Source organism: Trichomycterus rosablanca, chromosome 1 (assembly GCF_030014385.1).
Source record: "Trichomycterus rosablanca isolate fTriRos1 chromosome 1, fTriRos1.hap1, whole genome shotgun sequence".
In the NCBI taxonomy this organism is placed as follows: domain Eukaryota; kingdom Metazoa; phylum Chordata; class Actinopteri; order Siluriformes; family Trichomycteridae; genus Trichomycterus; species Trichomycterus rosablanca.
The window spans coordinates 85,774,424-85,791,371 of record NC_085988.1 but is presented as its reverse complement, the minus strand read 5'-3'; the positions used below and the strand labels follow the sequence as shown (position 1 = coordinate 85,791,371).

The window sequence follows — 16,948 nt, the reverse complement described above, 5'->3', positions numbered from 1 at the left end:
ATTGAACATGAATTACAACTGTGACTATTAAAATATAGTGTAAGTAATTAAGAGTTGAGAGCTTTGCTCAGGGGCCCAACAGTGGCAACTGGGAGAGGTGGGACTAGAACCAGGAACCTTCTGATTACCAGTTTGCTACCCTGTACCCTAACCACTGCTTAAGGCAAAAAAAGCATCAAAATATTTTGAACACAAACTAGCCCAAAGGTTTAATGCCTGCACCTCTGAACATCTTCAAAACCAAGAAACAACTTCCTGACTGCCCTACAGGAAACATGCCAGTCAGCCTCAAAAACAACTTACATCTCCAGCAGGTTTGTGTGTATCAGTAAGATAACGTAAATGAACACCAGTCCATCATCTGGTCTCACAAGTGTGCCGGTCGCCTGCAGCCCTCTGTGAGTGAAACATCACACACATCTGGAACATCTGGAACTCAGGACAGTTCCCAAAGGCGCTATAATTTCGAGAACACTTGTTCTGTCTACAGACGCTTTGTTTTGGCTTCTGTAACTTCTAACCAAAGCACAAAGGCTAGCGTAGCTAATAAATACAGAACGCTCATCAGGTTGAAAACACTCATCACTCAGCGTCAGCAATCACACAGCATGGGACTCTTGTATTATAACTGCCCCATAGGCAGCGATCACTGGAATTTAACCTCACTGCACGGAAGCATCCCTGTTAGATAATAAGCATATGAATTCATACTTTTAGCAGGCACTGCCCCACAGGCTGGGTATATCAGATTTTTCACATCCCTCTGACAGGCACTGCCCAATAGGCTGAATATCAGTTACTCCTTTCATTAAACACAGCCATGTACATCAAGCATCCATTATTATAAAAATCTTGCCACTATGCAAGTTCTGCCCCATAGGCTGAATATCTCAGATACTTTAAATTCGTCCATCACACACTGCCCCATAGGCTGAATATCCATTATCTCTTCCATTAAACACAGTCCGGTAAATCAAACATCCATTATTCTACACATTTTTCCGCTCTGCAGGCTCTGCCCAATAGACTGAATATCTCAGATACTTCAATTTCGTCCAACACACACTGCCCCATAGGCGCATAGGATACTTTATATCCTTCTGACACGCTCTGCCCAATAGGCTGAATATACATTACCACTTCCTTTAAACAAAGCCCTGTACATTAAATATCCATCATTTTACACATCTTTCCACTCTGCAGGCTTTGCCCCATAGGCTGGAAATACAGTACTACTTCTATTAAACACAGCCATGTAAATCAAAAATCCAGCGCATCACTCCCACAGGCTCTGCCCAAAAGGCTGGCTATCTCAGATACTTCACATCCCTTAGACAGAAACGGCCCCATAGGCAGAACATAGACAATCCATAGCTTTCTAACTGTCCCAAATGCCAAATATGCTAAATATGAAACCCATTAACCCCTCTAGCATAAACAGCCCTATAGGCTGACTATCCAGAACCATTCATATCCTCATACTGCAAAAGCAGAAGTTTAACAGCCCCTTAACATATCCAAACTAAACACTGAGCACCTTCCCAACCCCCTTTTACAACTAAAACACACATTTTAACACAAACTGCCCAACAGTCTGCAGATGTAAACATTTTGTTACCTGCAACAAACTCTGTTTTATAATCCACAGTTATAACCCTTCAACAAAAAAACGTCCCTGAGATTCTAGATATTGTGGTTTAATAAATCTGCAACCAAACCGGTCCAAACTGATGGGGTCAAAATCTTCAGTACAACCTGCCCAACAGGCTGAAAACCTAAGCTTCTACACCATATAGCCAGAAGTATATGGACACCTGACTATGAGATTGCTGGGGATCCTGTTCCAAAACTAGGGCAGGTCTAAGAGGTCAGGCACTGGCCTGGCTTACCATCAACATTCCAATTCATCCAATTCACGCCTAACGGGCACGATCGACAGTGTAGACAGTGCAGCAGACGAAATCAGCCACTAGTCTGTCTGATGGAAAATGGTGGGATAAAAAAAGTGGGCGGGGTCTTCGGCGCTGTGTAAGAACCCTGGTTAGTAGGCCGAGGCACCTGTACCGAAGTGGAGGAACGTGGAGATCAGAGCGTGACTCTCCCTGTGTGAGACCGACCTCACGCACCAATCCACCGGAGTACAGGTGAATAAGACGGGGTCGGAGGGAGGGCGTGTCAGGAGAATATACCCTCCTCGTACATCATCGGGGTCTCCAGCAGAGGAAGAGGAACTGGCTATGACTAAACTGGGAGAAATAGGCAAAAAATGCAGAAATAAAATAGTAAAAATGGAGTGTGGCCGAAGTGTCCGCATACTTTTGGTCAGCTGGTGCACCTCATTCTACACGTGATGTATAAAAGAGGACGGGATGTTTGAGTCCTGCTTGAGGTTTAAACCGTGAGGATTTTGTGCTGACGGAAAATTGCGAGTTGTTTTTCCACTCGAGTTCCACAAGTATGCGAGATAAACGATGGAGATTTTGGACGAGGTGAGCTGGCACGCCACGGGAACGGCGGGAGGATAACCAGACGCAACGTCTCAAATAATAGTTCCACTTAAAAACCCCAAAACGTACCAACTGATGAGTCAACAAAGCTGTCTGACCTTTAGTCCCGGTGTCCAACATCAGGACGGCGTTTTCTTAAATTATTTACCACGTTATTACAAATAGCGATCCCAGAGCCCGTCAGGAAGTGACGCTGCCCTCATATCTGTCCAAATAAAGGACTTTCAGAGGACAGCTGCTCTTCGTCCACCATGAACGCCTTTCCAAACAGACTTTATCTGCTTTCTAAACAGACTTTATCTCCTGTCCAGGGTGCAGGAAGAGCGGGACGTTAGCCTGAGTGCTACACAGTGTGGAACTATACCATTCACACTGCACTAATCACATTATTTAGTACAAATTTACCCTAAAGGCTGAATATTAAAGGTGCTTCATATTCTATAAAACTGTAACTACCCTATAGGCAAAACACAGACTTGCAATAACAGCGACGGCCCTATAGGCTGAATATCACAGACCCTCTATCCATATCATTTACAGCAGTAATGGCCCTATAGGCAGAATACAAACTCTATAGGCAAAATATCACAGAACCTCCATATCATTTACAACAGTAATTGCCCTATAGGCTGAACATTAAAGACAACTTATAGCCTATAAAATTGCAACAGCCCTATAGGTTATATATCACAGACCCTTACAACAGCAGTATCCCTACAGGCTTAATTTTATACTCAAACTATAAACTTCACAACAGCCAAATCACAGGGTTCCAATACAACAGTAATGGACCTATAGGCTGATTACTAATGACCCTTTATATCCTACAAAACTGCAAAGGCCCTATAGGCTGAATATTCTATAAGCTTACTATTACTGGCACTCCATACTCCACACATCAGCTGATTACTAATGACCCTTCATATCCTACAAAACTGCAATGGCCCTATAGGCTCAAAAACACAGGTCTTACATAGTCCACATAACAGTGATGCAATCTTTGAAAAAACTGCAAACGGCCCTTTAGGCTGAGTACTAATGACAACCTTCACAACAGCAAAGACAGTAAAGAGTGAAAAATCACAGGGTTTCAATACAACAGTAATTGCCCTATAGGCTGAATATTAATGACCTCTTATATCCTACAAAACTGCAACAGCCCTATAGGCTAAATACACATCCATCCATTATTATTATTATTATTATTAGCTGTCAAGTTGACTAATACCCCAATACAAAAGCTATACCCCAATACCTACAGGGTGATTATTAATAACCCAACATATTCTACAACAGCAGGTCTCGAGTTTCCCAAATATAACCCAACATATTCTACAAAACTTTAAGCATATACCCTATAGGCTGATTATCACAGCCATCCATTATTATTGTTATTATAATTGATACACCTATATAACAGTGACAGCCCTATAGGCTTAATATAAAAAACCTACATATAGCCTAAAACCTCCATAGCATACCAAAGAACAATAGTGACCCTTCAGGTCATATTACCCTACAGTGCCCTACAGTCTGAACATCTCAGAAGCTGCCCTATAGGATGAAGGCCAAAAAGCTGTAGTGTCAAAATATTTCAGTATATCAACCCCTCCCTTTTACCAAAACGAGCAGCCATCTGATTTGCACCTGCCCTATAGGTAAAATCAAGCCCATTAGGCAAAACTCATTCCAGCTTTCTTACCTCGTTGGATGGGATGCTGACCACTCCGGTGGACCGGCGCTTCTCGCGCAGCTTCCTCTTTTCGATCTGCCCTTTGCCCTTCCTCGCACTGGGTCCCGAATTCTTCTTCTCTTTTCCTTTAGGGCTGTCGACGTCACTATCCTGACCGGCTGGCGCAGCTCCGACCTCCACCGATTTCTCCGCGGCTTTCTTGGCGTCGGGTCCTCGCACGGCCGGCACGGGCGTGGACATCTGTACCGGATGTACATGCGCATACGCGTGAGCGTGCACGTGCGCTTCGTCCTCCGGCCTCCTGGTCAGCGCGGAGGACGAGGCCGAGCGGGCGACGGCGTGGGGCGTGGCGCTCCTCTCAGGGTTCCCGTTGGACGCGTTGAGATCCGGATTCGATCTGGTATCCAGTTTGTCGGCGCTGCCTGAGCCGGAGCTGGTGATCACGTTGGCACTCGTTATGGCGGCGATGTCTCCTAACATCTTCGCCCTCATCTTCTCGCGTTTGGCTTTCCATTCCTCCAGAAAATCCGTCGCCGCGTTGGATTTGAACCCGCCGGACGCCATGCTCGCGGTTTCAGCTTCAGGAACGTGGCGTTAAATAAATCCGTTTATTTTCAGACGCTCCACATTCCTCCAGAACGACAGACGGAACCAACCTGCCAACACAAACGTACGTTTTGTTTTTACCTTATTAGGACACTGATGTACACTACATAGCCAAAAGTATGTGGACACCTCTGTCTGATGTGTTCAGACTCCCCTGGGGACAAAGCAAAGTGCAGGAAGACACGGGTCAATGAGTTTGACCCCCAACCCTATTAAACACCATGAACCTGACCTCACTTAACCTTAATGACCCCTTAATGGTCTCAATGCTGCTGGTTTTGGGACAAGATGTCCAAGACGTTCACCTGTCCACATGCTTTTTGCCCCAAAGTGGTACTCTAGTTAGCAATGCCAATCACCTCATACCCACTGGAGCAGAGAAACATCATGACACTATGACTTCTAATCAATACATTGAAGGTGTCCGTTCTTTTATGACTCTTGTAATTTGCCGTAGTGTTTATGGTTCTAGAGTTCAGCTCTTCACACTGTGATGTACATTAATGAATAAAAAGTGCAGTGACAAGATCATCTGATCCCACATGGACTCTACAGGACGTCCCCGTTTACATCCACGCTCCCCAAACTGTGGGGGACGGATTACAGTCGGTACTTGAAGCTCCTCTGGGTTGGTCCTCCAGAAAACCTTGGAAAATGCACCAAGTACAAAAAAGTAGCATATGTATATGTAATGTACAAGACAGTGGTAGCCTAGTGGGTGGAGCTTTGGGCTATCTAATGAAAGGTTGTGGGTTCAAATCCCAGCCTAACCCTCTCTGCTCCAGGAGGTACTGTACTTGCTGACCCTGCACTCTGACTTTTTCACTGTACGGTACACATGTAGACGTATATATGATAAATAAAGGCGTTCTATCCTATCCTAAAATTAAATATATATATATATGTTTGAAGTTCATGTTGTGTGTTTAGAGTTGAACAAAATACTCCGAGGCTTTGTACTATGACAACATACTGTCTAAGCAACTGAAGGTTAAGGGCCCAAAAGTGGCAACCTGGCAGTGGTGGGGCTTGAACCAGCAACCTTAGTAGATTAATAGTCCAGTACCCTAACCACTAGACTAGACTACAACTGCCCTTCAATACTTTTGACCATACAATGAATTTAGAATTACATTTAAGTTTGCAGCATTTAGAAATCTTATCCAAAGTGACCTACGATTATGACTAAACACAATTCGAGCTATTGAGGGTTAGGGGCCGTGCTCAGGGGCCCAACAGTGGGAAGATCTTTCAATGAATAGCCCAAAGATCCACCCACTAGGCTACCACTGTCCCTACAAAGTAAAAAGATGTGTACAACAGTGCATAAGAACTGCATCAAACGGCAAGACTGTGTTATCTGTGTGTTGTACGTTGGACGTAACTCCTCCGAGATTGGGACGGGATTTAGAGGATTTAAGGCCTTAAATGGGACGGTACCATCATACCTGGCAGAAGGTTTGCAAGTTCAGATCCCTCTGAAAGCCCCGAGGTTTGGTAACCTGATGATTTTGGAAACACGGAGGTCTAAGCTCAGGAGCAGAGGTGATCGAGGCTTTGTGGTAGCTGCTCCGATTATAAGGAACAACCTGCACAATGTCTTTTTACTTTGGGGTTTAATACTGGTTGAGTGGTGTAGTGTTGTATTTAATAGTTTTGTTATGTAGGATGTTTTATAAATAAGACTTTTTGTAAGATTGGATTTAGTAAGTTAGTAAGTAAGTAAGTAAGTAAGTAAATTTTATTTTTATAGCGCTTTTCTAGGACCAAGCCACAAAGTGCTTTACAATGCGGTAAAATATAATAAAATAAAAACACAAAAATTAATACTCATAAAAGCAACACAGTGACATAAAAACATTAATACAATAGCACAAATAAAAAATTATAAATGCACTTTAACTACACATACATACGTACATACACATACACTTTTACAAAGAACTTCAGCTCCATTGCTTAAGATCACTACACTGAAATGCTAATGAATAAAAATGTGTCTTAAGACATTTCTTGAAGGTCAATGTAGACTCAGAGAGTCTGATATCGAGTGGGAGACTATTCCATAATTTAGGAGTCTGGACAGTAAAGGCACAGTCCCCTTTCCGCCTCTGTTTGGTACGGGGCACAACCAGAAGCTCTTTATTAGATGACCTCAAAGACCTACAACTTTTGTGAGGAACCAGCAATTCACAAATATAATCAGGTGCTTCCCCATGTAGAGCCTTAAAGGTAAGAACTCAAATTTAAAAATCTATCCTAAATTTTACCGGCAACCAGTGAAGTGATGCCAGCACTGGACTGATGTGGTCTCTACGTCTAGTTTTTGTTAAAAGCCGGGCAGCTGCATTCTGAACCATTTGGAGTCTTGACACAGCTCCTCGACTGAGGCAAGTATACAAAGCATTGAAGTAATCCAGCCGAGATTAAATAAGTCTTGAAAAAGACAAAACCTGTCTAAGCTTTGCAATATTTCTTAGCTGAAGGAAGCAAGACTGAACAAGATTATTTATATGGCCAGAAAATTGCAAGTGAGAATCAAACACAACACCCAAATTTCTTGGGGAAGTGTTAATTCTTGAAACGAGAGAACCAAGGGCCATCTCCAAATCGCTTAACAGAGAGGTACAGTTGCATATCGTCTGCATAAAAATGAAAAGAAATATTAAAATAAAGCAATAAGCCACGAGAGACCGTACGTTATAAAATCATAGCAGTAACGCACGGTCTTGAGTGGCTTATTGCTTTTATAAAACGGCGGTCAACATAAAATATAATAAATACAACAATGTTCAATTCATAAATGTATTTATTGTGTATAAACTTACAATAAAGCGTTCTTCTGCGACCCCAGGTAGTTCGTTAACAGTGTTGCTAGGCAACATGAGGGCGAACATAACATTCACTTTTTCTTTTCAGTGGCGTATTAATATGGAATGATGTGAGGTGGTCATAGGTGTGCGTTTACCGGGGATTTTACAATGGCTTCGAACGCGGCTCAGCCAATCAGATTTTAGGACCGGAACTATCCATTTTATAAGGTCTAATTAAATACCGAGGGGGAGCATATATAATAAGAATAAAACAGGGCCAAGAATAGAACCCTGAGGTACCCCACAGGTAAGGTAGCCTTCAAGGACATCTTATCTTCAATGGAAACAGAAAATTTCCTAATAGATAAAAATGACCTTAGCCAATCCAGTGCTGATCCTGATATGCCAACCCGTTCACTGAGCCTGTTTATTAGCATATCACGATCTACTGTATCAAAGGCTGCACTAAGATCAAGTAAAACCAACACTGTTATTTCCCCTGAATCCGAGTGCATTAAAATATCATTTAAGATTCTCACCAGTGCAGTACAGATCTGTATCCTTGACAGTTCTATGTTAAATACTATACTGAACCTATAAAGCACTTTGGTGAACCATGGTGGTGTTTAAGGTGCTACATAAATAAACCCTGCTTTACCTTGTCGTGCTTCATTTGATCGTGTTATGAGAAGTCCAGTCTGTGAGGGAGTGCTTTAATCTGACACTGAGTAAATAAAGTACAACACAATCAAATACCTCTCTTATTACTCCTCTATAAAATAAAATACAGTTTACATGTTTATTGTTACAGTGAGATTAGAACTCACACACTAACACAGGAACTCACATTATGTACCAGGCGTTCCTTCAGTCCCTGGTGTTCGTTTGTATGTTCTTACTGATGAAAACAATAGTGCACCATGAGCCTGTCATGTTTACCTGGACTAGTGACCACATTATTTGTCTAACCCTGTCTGAAGTAATGTAAACCACCAGGACCAGTCTGTAGAACTGGGAGGATTCAGTACTTCACCTGGTACAAACTAATTAACACATTCAGGACATTCGGATGGACTGGTGTTAGTCAAATATGGCTCAATTAAGTGTTAATCAAAGCTGGTGGATTCTAAATCTCTGGTATTTTAACTTTTAATTGATTTAATAGACAAGTGATCCCCTTTTAACCAAGAGTTTCTTATTATTATTTACACCAACACAGCTCCTACTCAAATGACCCAAGTCGTAATGAAAACTTTTATTCCAACAGCTTTTTAATTGATATTGATTGACCAATGGCCTCTACACCCTCGATAAACAGCCTCAACAACCATAAAACCTGTTTTCTTTTTAAAAGCTGCAGTTTTAGCTCACTGAATGTTATGAGAACCACATGAAGAGCCTCACAACTTCAAATGAACGTGTATTCCTATTTATTATGGGGACGTTTAATGCTCAAAGGGCAACGATCCCGATCCCAAACACACACACACACACACACACACACACACACACACACACACACACACAGACAGACAGACACACAGACAGACACACACACACACACACACAGACAGACAGACAGACACACACACACACAGGAGCAGGTATGAGGAACACGCCATGCTCTCTCTAACTTCATACCAATCACAACCACTTTCAATTTCTGCCCAAAAAACTTTCGTTTCCACTCAAAACTCCTCCAACAAACCAACGTCCAGATGAAAGAGAAGGTAAAGCAGTGTGTACTCACCTGTACAGGTGTGTATTTAAGTGTATATGGTGTGTGTTCCTCTCTGTACGCGGTGTTCAGGTGATCCGAACCTTCGCTCCGCAGCTCTGAAACTCTCACTACAGCCGGAGCTTCGCACCTCCCCTCTAACACCGCCGGAAAATACCGAACATTCCCGAGCGAGTCAGAGACTTCCGAACATTTCCGAAGACTGACGGATAATTACGAACGCTCCTCGAATTCCGATAACAAGGCACGAATGTTTCCGAACTGTCACGGAAAATCCCGAACAACCCTAGGAGTCAAAAGTCCAACGCGACATGCAAGAACACTTGACAAAAAGCTGGAAAACACCCTAAACAAGGTGTAAATCCATTACAGGGCATTAGATGCCTAACATTAGATAGCACCTGCACAATCTGGATCGGTGCATAGCACTCCAAAAGTAATACAGAGCCCATAAATACCTGCCTCCTCCAGGTGAAAAAAGTAGTATCATATATTTACAATACATTTACATAATAAACCAGCTTCTGCCATTTCCTTATTTTGAGACGTTTAAGCAGTGTTGGCTGAGCAGGCATGACGCCAGCTTATAAATGACCGCCTAGCAAAGCTTTACAGCCAGGAACAACATGGCAAGGCAGTGAACCTGGAACCACGTGAAGATAAATACACAAAGGAAAGTGAGTATGTGAAATAGAAACCACACAGACGGCAGGTTGAAGTGATTTTGGAGGAGACGGCTACACCAACCTTCTGTTGAAACAAACACAACTGTAGCTGGAGTTTGAATCTACACAAACGATGATTGGCTAATTTGTGGAAGGGAGTGCAGCAATTAGTCCATCTGCTGGCTGATCGACAGTGCTGCACAGAGTGTGTCACTCCACATGCACGATACGGATCTCTATATGAACGTCAGAAAGGGCGTGTGTTAGTCACGGCTCAAAGTGGAAGCAAAATGGATTGGGTAATTGGACACGACTACAAAAATGTAATCATGCCCAAGAAGAGCAACCTGGCAGATGTGGGACTTGAACAAGCGACCTTCTGATTACTAGTCCAGTATCTGCTAAGCATAATGATTCATAATCCTGAGGTCCTGGTTGATGTGAACCTATTAAACACACGTGGTTTATTTTTAATGAGGACAAAAGCTGAGGCACTGAAACCCAACAACACTGTACCTACTATCAAGCTTGGAGGCAACTGAATTAGTCAATGTAATCAGAAACGTCAGTCAAGCTTCAAGGTACTGATCTTGGAGCAGGAGCTTTTATTTTTTTTGCACTGCAGCCCATGTGAAGCTCGCTCGACCATGGACAGCACAAGGTGACAGAGACAACTGTTCCATACACTTGGTTTTTCTAATAAGTGGGTCTGTGTGACCTACGATGGTTTGGCCCCCTGTGCTGTCCTGCTGAGCAAACGCACCATACATAGGTCCCCAGTAAGACCAGACAATCCACCTTCTGCGTGACTGAATCCCACTGAATCCCAACAACACTGTACCTACAGTCGAGCGCAAACGTATGGTGTTCTGGTTCTGTTTTGCTAAAAACAAAAGATCTCCTCAAAATTCCTGAAGTTTGGAGGTACCTGGGTGGTCCAGAAGCACAGAGATCCAAAACACACATCAGGAGGTTTGAAGGCTGAATGAGGACTAAATTAAGATTTTGGAATGAACCAGGGCGAGAACATGAGTACTGGAATGAGCCGGTCGAGGCCGCGTCCACAAGTATGGTCCAAGAAAAGGAAGCAAACATCCAACAAGAGCAGTTCTCATCTCGGCTCTGCGACCGGTCGGCTGGGCGCCCTCTAGTGCCTGCAGCAGACGAATTCGCTCGCTTGTCTGCCGGGTGGGAAAAGACGGGACTGAGAAGTGGGCGGGGTCTTCGAGGCTGTGTAAGGACCCTGGTTAGTAGCCCGAGGCGCCCAAGGGCGTGTCAGGAGAATATCCCCTCCTCGTACACCATGGAGAAAATGCAGAAATAAAATAAATCTTTAAGCCTACATGTCCATTACAGGTGTATCTAAACTTGTGGCCAACTGTTGGGCCCCTGAGCAAGGCCCTCAACCCTCAACTGCTTGTTCATTGTGCACTATACGGCCAAAAGTATCTGGACGCCTGACCGTGACGTCGGACGTCCAGTTTCCAAAACATCACTCTGATCACTATTGGAATAGTGTGTGGGGATTTGTGCCTATTCGGTAGTAGGAAAGAGTATTCGCATGGCCGGGCGCTGATCGATCAGTCGGTGTTCCAGTTCATCCCAGAGCTGTTGAGTGGGGCTGAGGTCAGGGCTCTGTGCAGGACTCTGGAGCTTCAGGAAAGGACCTTTACTAAACTGTGATTGATTTATTACACCTGGACCATGAAGCAGTGGAAGAAGGTGGACTGGGTGTGTGGGCGTGGCCTACCCGGGGAAGAGATGTGCCAGGACGCACTATGGGGGCGAGTCCTGGCCTCCACTTGGACGCTTGACATGTATCACCTACCTAAACACTGGAGACCAAGTTCACTGCTTCATGGTACCGCTTCATGGTCAGTTGTAGCCTAGCGATTAAATACTGGACTAGTAATCAAAAGGTTGCTGGTTCAAGCCCCACCACTGCAAGGTTGCCGCTGTTGGGCCCTTGAGCAAGGCCCTTAATTCTCAATTGCTCTGACTGTGTACTGTCACACTACTGTAAGTCGCTTTGTATAAGGACGTCTGCTAAATGTCATATTGTAGGACTGGTTTGAGGAATATGACAAAGATCTCAGAAGATCAGAAGGTTTTGGGTTCAAGTCCCATCACCGGAGGCTCCACGGATCTGCCACTAACGTCTTGGTACCTTGTAGAGTCCTGGATGGATCTACCGGTGGTATTAATGGTGCAGGTGATGGGTACACGTGTACGTTTCTCATCATGTCTGCCGTTTCACCCCTCCCCGGGGACCTCTCCGCCCCTCCGGTCTCTCGGAGACGGATTCCGACTCTCTTCCTGAACGTTCCCCGAGCTGGAGCGGCGTGTCGAGACAGCGGGCGTTTAGCGTTCCTCTGATAATAGTCAGGAGGTTATAGGTGGGGCGCGGGACTGTACCCTTCCATAAATAGCTCCAGATCTGAGGTCCCGGATTCTGCGTGTTTTGCATTTTTTCGGGCCGATGTCGGGAATCCGAGCGCCTCTCCGGGGTTTCGGCTCTCAAACTCCGGCCCACTTAGCATTCCTGCAGCGTGTTTGGTGAAGGAGCAGATAAGTGCAGAGTGGAGGGGCCCATGCTGCACCACCAAACCCCCCGAAAACCCCCCTCGCGCCCGGCGTGCAGGCTGGGAGGAACGTTTAGCGGATTAGACTAGAAGCGGTTGGACGGGTTTCCTCCCGCGTTCTGCTCCTGGACTCTCCCGGGCGGTTCGTCCTCATTATAGCCGTTATTGGAGGAGAACGTCACAGCCCGGCGTGGTCCAGCAGGTCCAACCTTCACCTCAAACCTCTCAGCTGGAGACCCCGGTGGTGTACGAGGACGGTATATTCTCCTGACACGCCCTCCCTCCATTGTGACCCTTTCTTATCCCCTCGTACTTCGGTGGATCAATGCGTGGGGTCGGTCTCACTCATGTAGAGTCACGCGCTGATCTCCACGTTCCTCCACCACTACTAATCAGGGTCCTTACACAGCCTCAAAGACCCCGCCCACTTTTCAGTCCCGTCTTTTCCCACCCGGCAGACTAGTGCAGACACTAGGGGGCGCCCAGCCGACTGGTAGCAGAGCTGAGATTCAGTGGATTCTGGCTTCGGCCTATTCATTATTCATTATGCACTGCTTCATCCTCACTATTCACTGCTTCACTCTCACTTTTTACTGCTTCATCCTCACTATTCACTGCTTCATCCTCACTATTCACTGCTTCATCCTCACAATTCACTGCTTCACTGTCACTTTTCACTGCTTCATCCTCACTATTCACTGCTTCATCCTCACAATTCACTGCTTCACTCTCACTTTTCACTGCTTCATCCTCACTATTCACTGCTTCACTCTCACTATTCACTGCTTCATTCTCACTATTCACTGCTTCATTCTCACCATTTTACCCTTAATATTCACTGCTTCACCCTCACTATTCACTGCTTTACTATTCACTGCTTCATCTTCACTATTCACTGCTTCATCCTCACTATTCACTGCTTCATCTTCACTATTCACTGCTTCATCCTCACTATTCACTGCTTCATCCTCACTATTCACTGCTTCATTCTCACCATTTTACCCTCAATATTCACTGCTTCAGCCTCACTATTCACTGCTTTACTATTCACTGCTTCATCTTCACTATTTACTGTCTCACCCTTACTATTCACTGCTTCACTATTCACTGCTTCACCCTCACTATTCACTGCTTTACTATTCACTGCTTCATCTTCACTATTTACTGTCTCACCCTTACTATTCACTGCTTCACTATTCACTGCTTCACCCTCACTATTCACTGCTTTACTATTCACTGCTTCATCTTCACTATTTACTGTCTCACCCTTACTATTCACTGCTTCACTATTCACTGCTTCACCCTCACTATTCACTGCTTTACTATTCACTGCTTCACTCTCTCTGTTCACTGCTTCACTATTCACTGCTTTATTCTCACCCTTAGCGACCGAGTTTGTCTGCTGCAGGCACTAGGGGGCGCCCAAACAACCAGTTGCAGAGCTGAGATTGGAACAGCGGTTTCTGGCTTTACCCAACACTGTCTGAGATTTCACCAGATTCTCAAAATCTTTCCACAATATTATGGACAGTAGACGATGAAGGACCTGAATTATTCATAATCGTTTGATGAGGAATCTTCTTTCTGAACTGATTAACATTAAACTTATCAAACCACAATCAAATAACAAACCCTCACTGACGTCCTACCGGCGTCTCAGAGAAGTGACGTGGTGTTGATGGTGTTGGTGGTGTTGGTGGTGTTGGTGGTGTTGGTGGTGTTGATGGTGTTGATGGTGTTGATGGTGTTGATGTGGTTGGTGGTGTTGATGGTGTTGATGTGGTTGGTGGTGTTGATGGTGTTGATGTGATTGATGTTTGGATGAAGAAACCGGTCTCACCCGCCATCGTCAGCGCTAATGAGCTTTAATTTAAGGACGCTGAACTTCCTGATGAGCCGCATTCCAACCATCAGCTCACAACCCCTGAAGAAACAAACTAATGATCCAGATTATTAGAGACGGGCTGTACGTGAGGGCGGGTCCGACTGGAATGGTTTAATTGTTTGTAATTAATGATCTTAGTTCTAATGATGAATTAGAGACACACCCGCTCTGTTCCTCTCTGTTCCAAAAAAAGATGGGACAGTGATTTTTAAACACAAATACAGTACAGTATTGTGTTACCATAGTGACCAACCTTACCACCAATCAGATTCATGAATTCCGAACAGAAATGATAAAAAAAGTGTAAACAAACAAGCTGCTCCAGCAATGGAAGGCGTGAAGGACGTGGTTTGAAGGTGTAGAAAAACACCAGTGATCAGCACAGAGACGTTCTGGGATGAACTGGAATGTCTGCTGTGAGCCAGACCTTCTCATTAACACCACTGCTTCAGCCACATTATTCACTGCTTCATTCTCACTATTCACTGCTTCATTTTCACTATTCACCGCTTCACTCTCACTGCTTCATTCTCACTATTCACTGCTTCACTCTCACTATTCACTGCTTCACTCTCACTATTCACTGCTTCATTCTCACTATTCACTGCTTCACTCTCACTATTCACTGCTTAATTCTCACTATTCACTGCTTCATCTTCACCATTCACAGCTTCATCCTTACCATTCACTGCTTCACTCTCACTATTCACCGCTTCACTCTCACTATTCACTGCTTCACTCTCACTATTCACTGCTTCACTCTCACTATTCACTGCTTCATTCTCACTATTCACTGCTTCACTCTCACTATTCACTGCTTAATTCTCACTATTCACTGCTTCATCTTCACCATTCACAGCTTCATCCTTACCATTCACTGCTTCACTCTCACTATTCACTTCACTCTCACTATTTACTGCTTCACCATCACTATTCACTGCTTCATCATAACTATTCACTGCTTCACTCTCACATCCACTGCTTTACTCTCACTATTCACTGCTTCACTCTCACTGTTCAGTGTTTCATTCTCACTATTCTTTGCTTCACTCTCACCATTCACTGCTTCACTCTTACTATTCACTGCTTCACTCTCACTATTCATTGCTTTATTCTCACTATTCACTGCTTCTCTCTCACTATTCACTGCTTCATTCTCACTATTCACTGCTTCATTCCCACTGCTTTACTCTCACTATTCACTGCTTCACTCTCACTGTTCACTGCTTCAATCTCACTATTTACTGATTCACTCTTATCATTCACTGCTTCATCCTCACTGTTCACTGCTTCATTCTCACTGTTCACTGCTTCATTCTTACTATTCACTGCTTCATCCTCACTGTTCACTGCTTCAATCTCACTATTCACGGCTTCACTCTTATCATTCACTGCTTCATCCTCACTGTTCACTGCTTCATTCTCACTATTCACGGCTTCATTCTTACTATTCACTGCTTCACCCTCACTATTCACTGCTTCACTCTTATCATTCACTGCTTCACCCTCACTATTCACTGCTTCACTATTCACCGCTTCACTCTCATTCTTCACCCTCACCATTCACCAGATCACACTAGGTATCAGCTGTATGATCTACAGTTATGACTCTGACTGGAGGACGTTGTTTACACAGCACACAGTCCACACCCAGTGTTCCTCTCGCCCTGCACCCTTGGTAGTGCACTAATTAGGGATACTGTGTACTACAGTAGGATGCAGTTTGGAACACAGCCCAGTTTAATCACGTTTTTTAAGTTTTGCATCCAGAGATTCACTTATAGATATTTATAAATAGTCTAAATTCTTTTTCCTCAGACATTTGATATCTTTAGCGTCTGGATCACGTCTGGATCACGTCTGGCCTGAGAGACGAGACTAGTCTGCGAGTGCTAGTCTAACGCTGCGACAGGAAATCCTGTTGTGTTGGAGACTGACGTGCAGCTTCAGCTCATCAAACTCTGCAGAACAATCAGAGCAGAAGATCCGAGATAAACAACACAAATATTTATACACTCTGGCCAAAAGTATATGGACGCCTGACCTCCTGCTTGCTGAACATCTATAGATAGAAGTGTGTCTGTGCCACTCTTAAGAAAAGGCTTTCCAGATTTTAGAGTGCGTCTAGGAGAATTTGTGCCTGTTTAATCATTTGTTTATAAATTTTTTCCCCACCCGATTGAGGAGAGCTGCTGGCCGTCCCGTGCCCCTTCAACCGCTTCTTTTCACCCGTCTGAGTCACAGATCCGCTCACTAAGAGCCACATGCTGCTGTCCGTAATCAACCAGCCAGCAGAGCTCGCAACTGCAGCAGCAATGAGGAACCCAGTCGATCTCCCCCCCTCAGGCACGGCCGAGATTCAAATGCGTAAGCCCTAGGGCTAGACCGCTGTTCCACCCACTCACAATCAACATTCCAATTCATCCCAAAGGTGTTAAATGGGGTCAGGGTTTCTTTCT

General features: G+C 44.4%; 1 protein-coding gene across 3 annotated transcripts in view; it reads right to left on the bottom strand.

Moving 5' to 3' along the window:
* The window catches only part of pawr (PRKC, apoptosis, WT1, regulator), a 60,465-nt gene extending 51,011 nt beyond the window's left edge, over nt 1-9,454 (bottom strand). For 2 of the 3 annotated variants that reach the window (XR_010013123.1, XM_062997159.1), the window contains exons 1-2: nt 9,370-9,454; nt 4,210-4,856 (exon numbers count right to left, since the gene is read on the bottom strand). Coding sequence is in view for 1 of the 3 variants with exons in the window: in XM_062997159.1 (XP_062853229.1) it covers nt 4,210-4,764 (555 nt within the window). In the remaining 2 variants the exon portion in view is untranslated. Of the gene's footprint in view, nt 1-4,209; nt 4,857-8,277; nt 8,344-9,369 lie in introns of all 3 variants that reach the window. The other variant, XR_010013124.1, reaches the window with a different exon arrangement.
* Between the last annotated feature and the right edge of the window lie 7,494 nt (nt 9,455-16,948).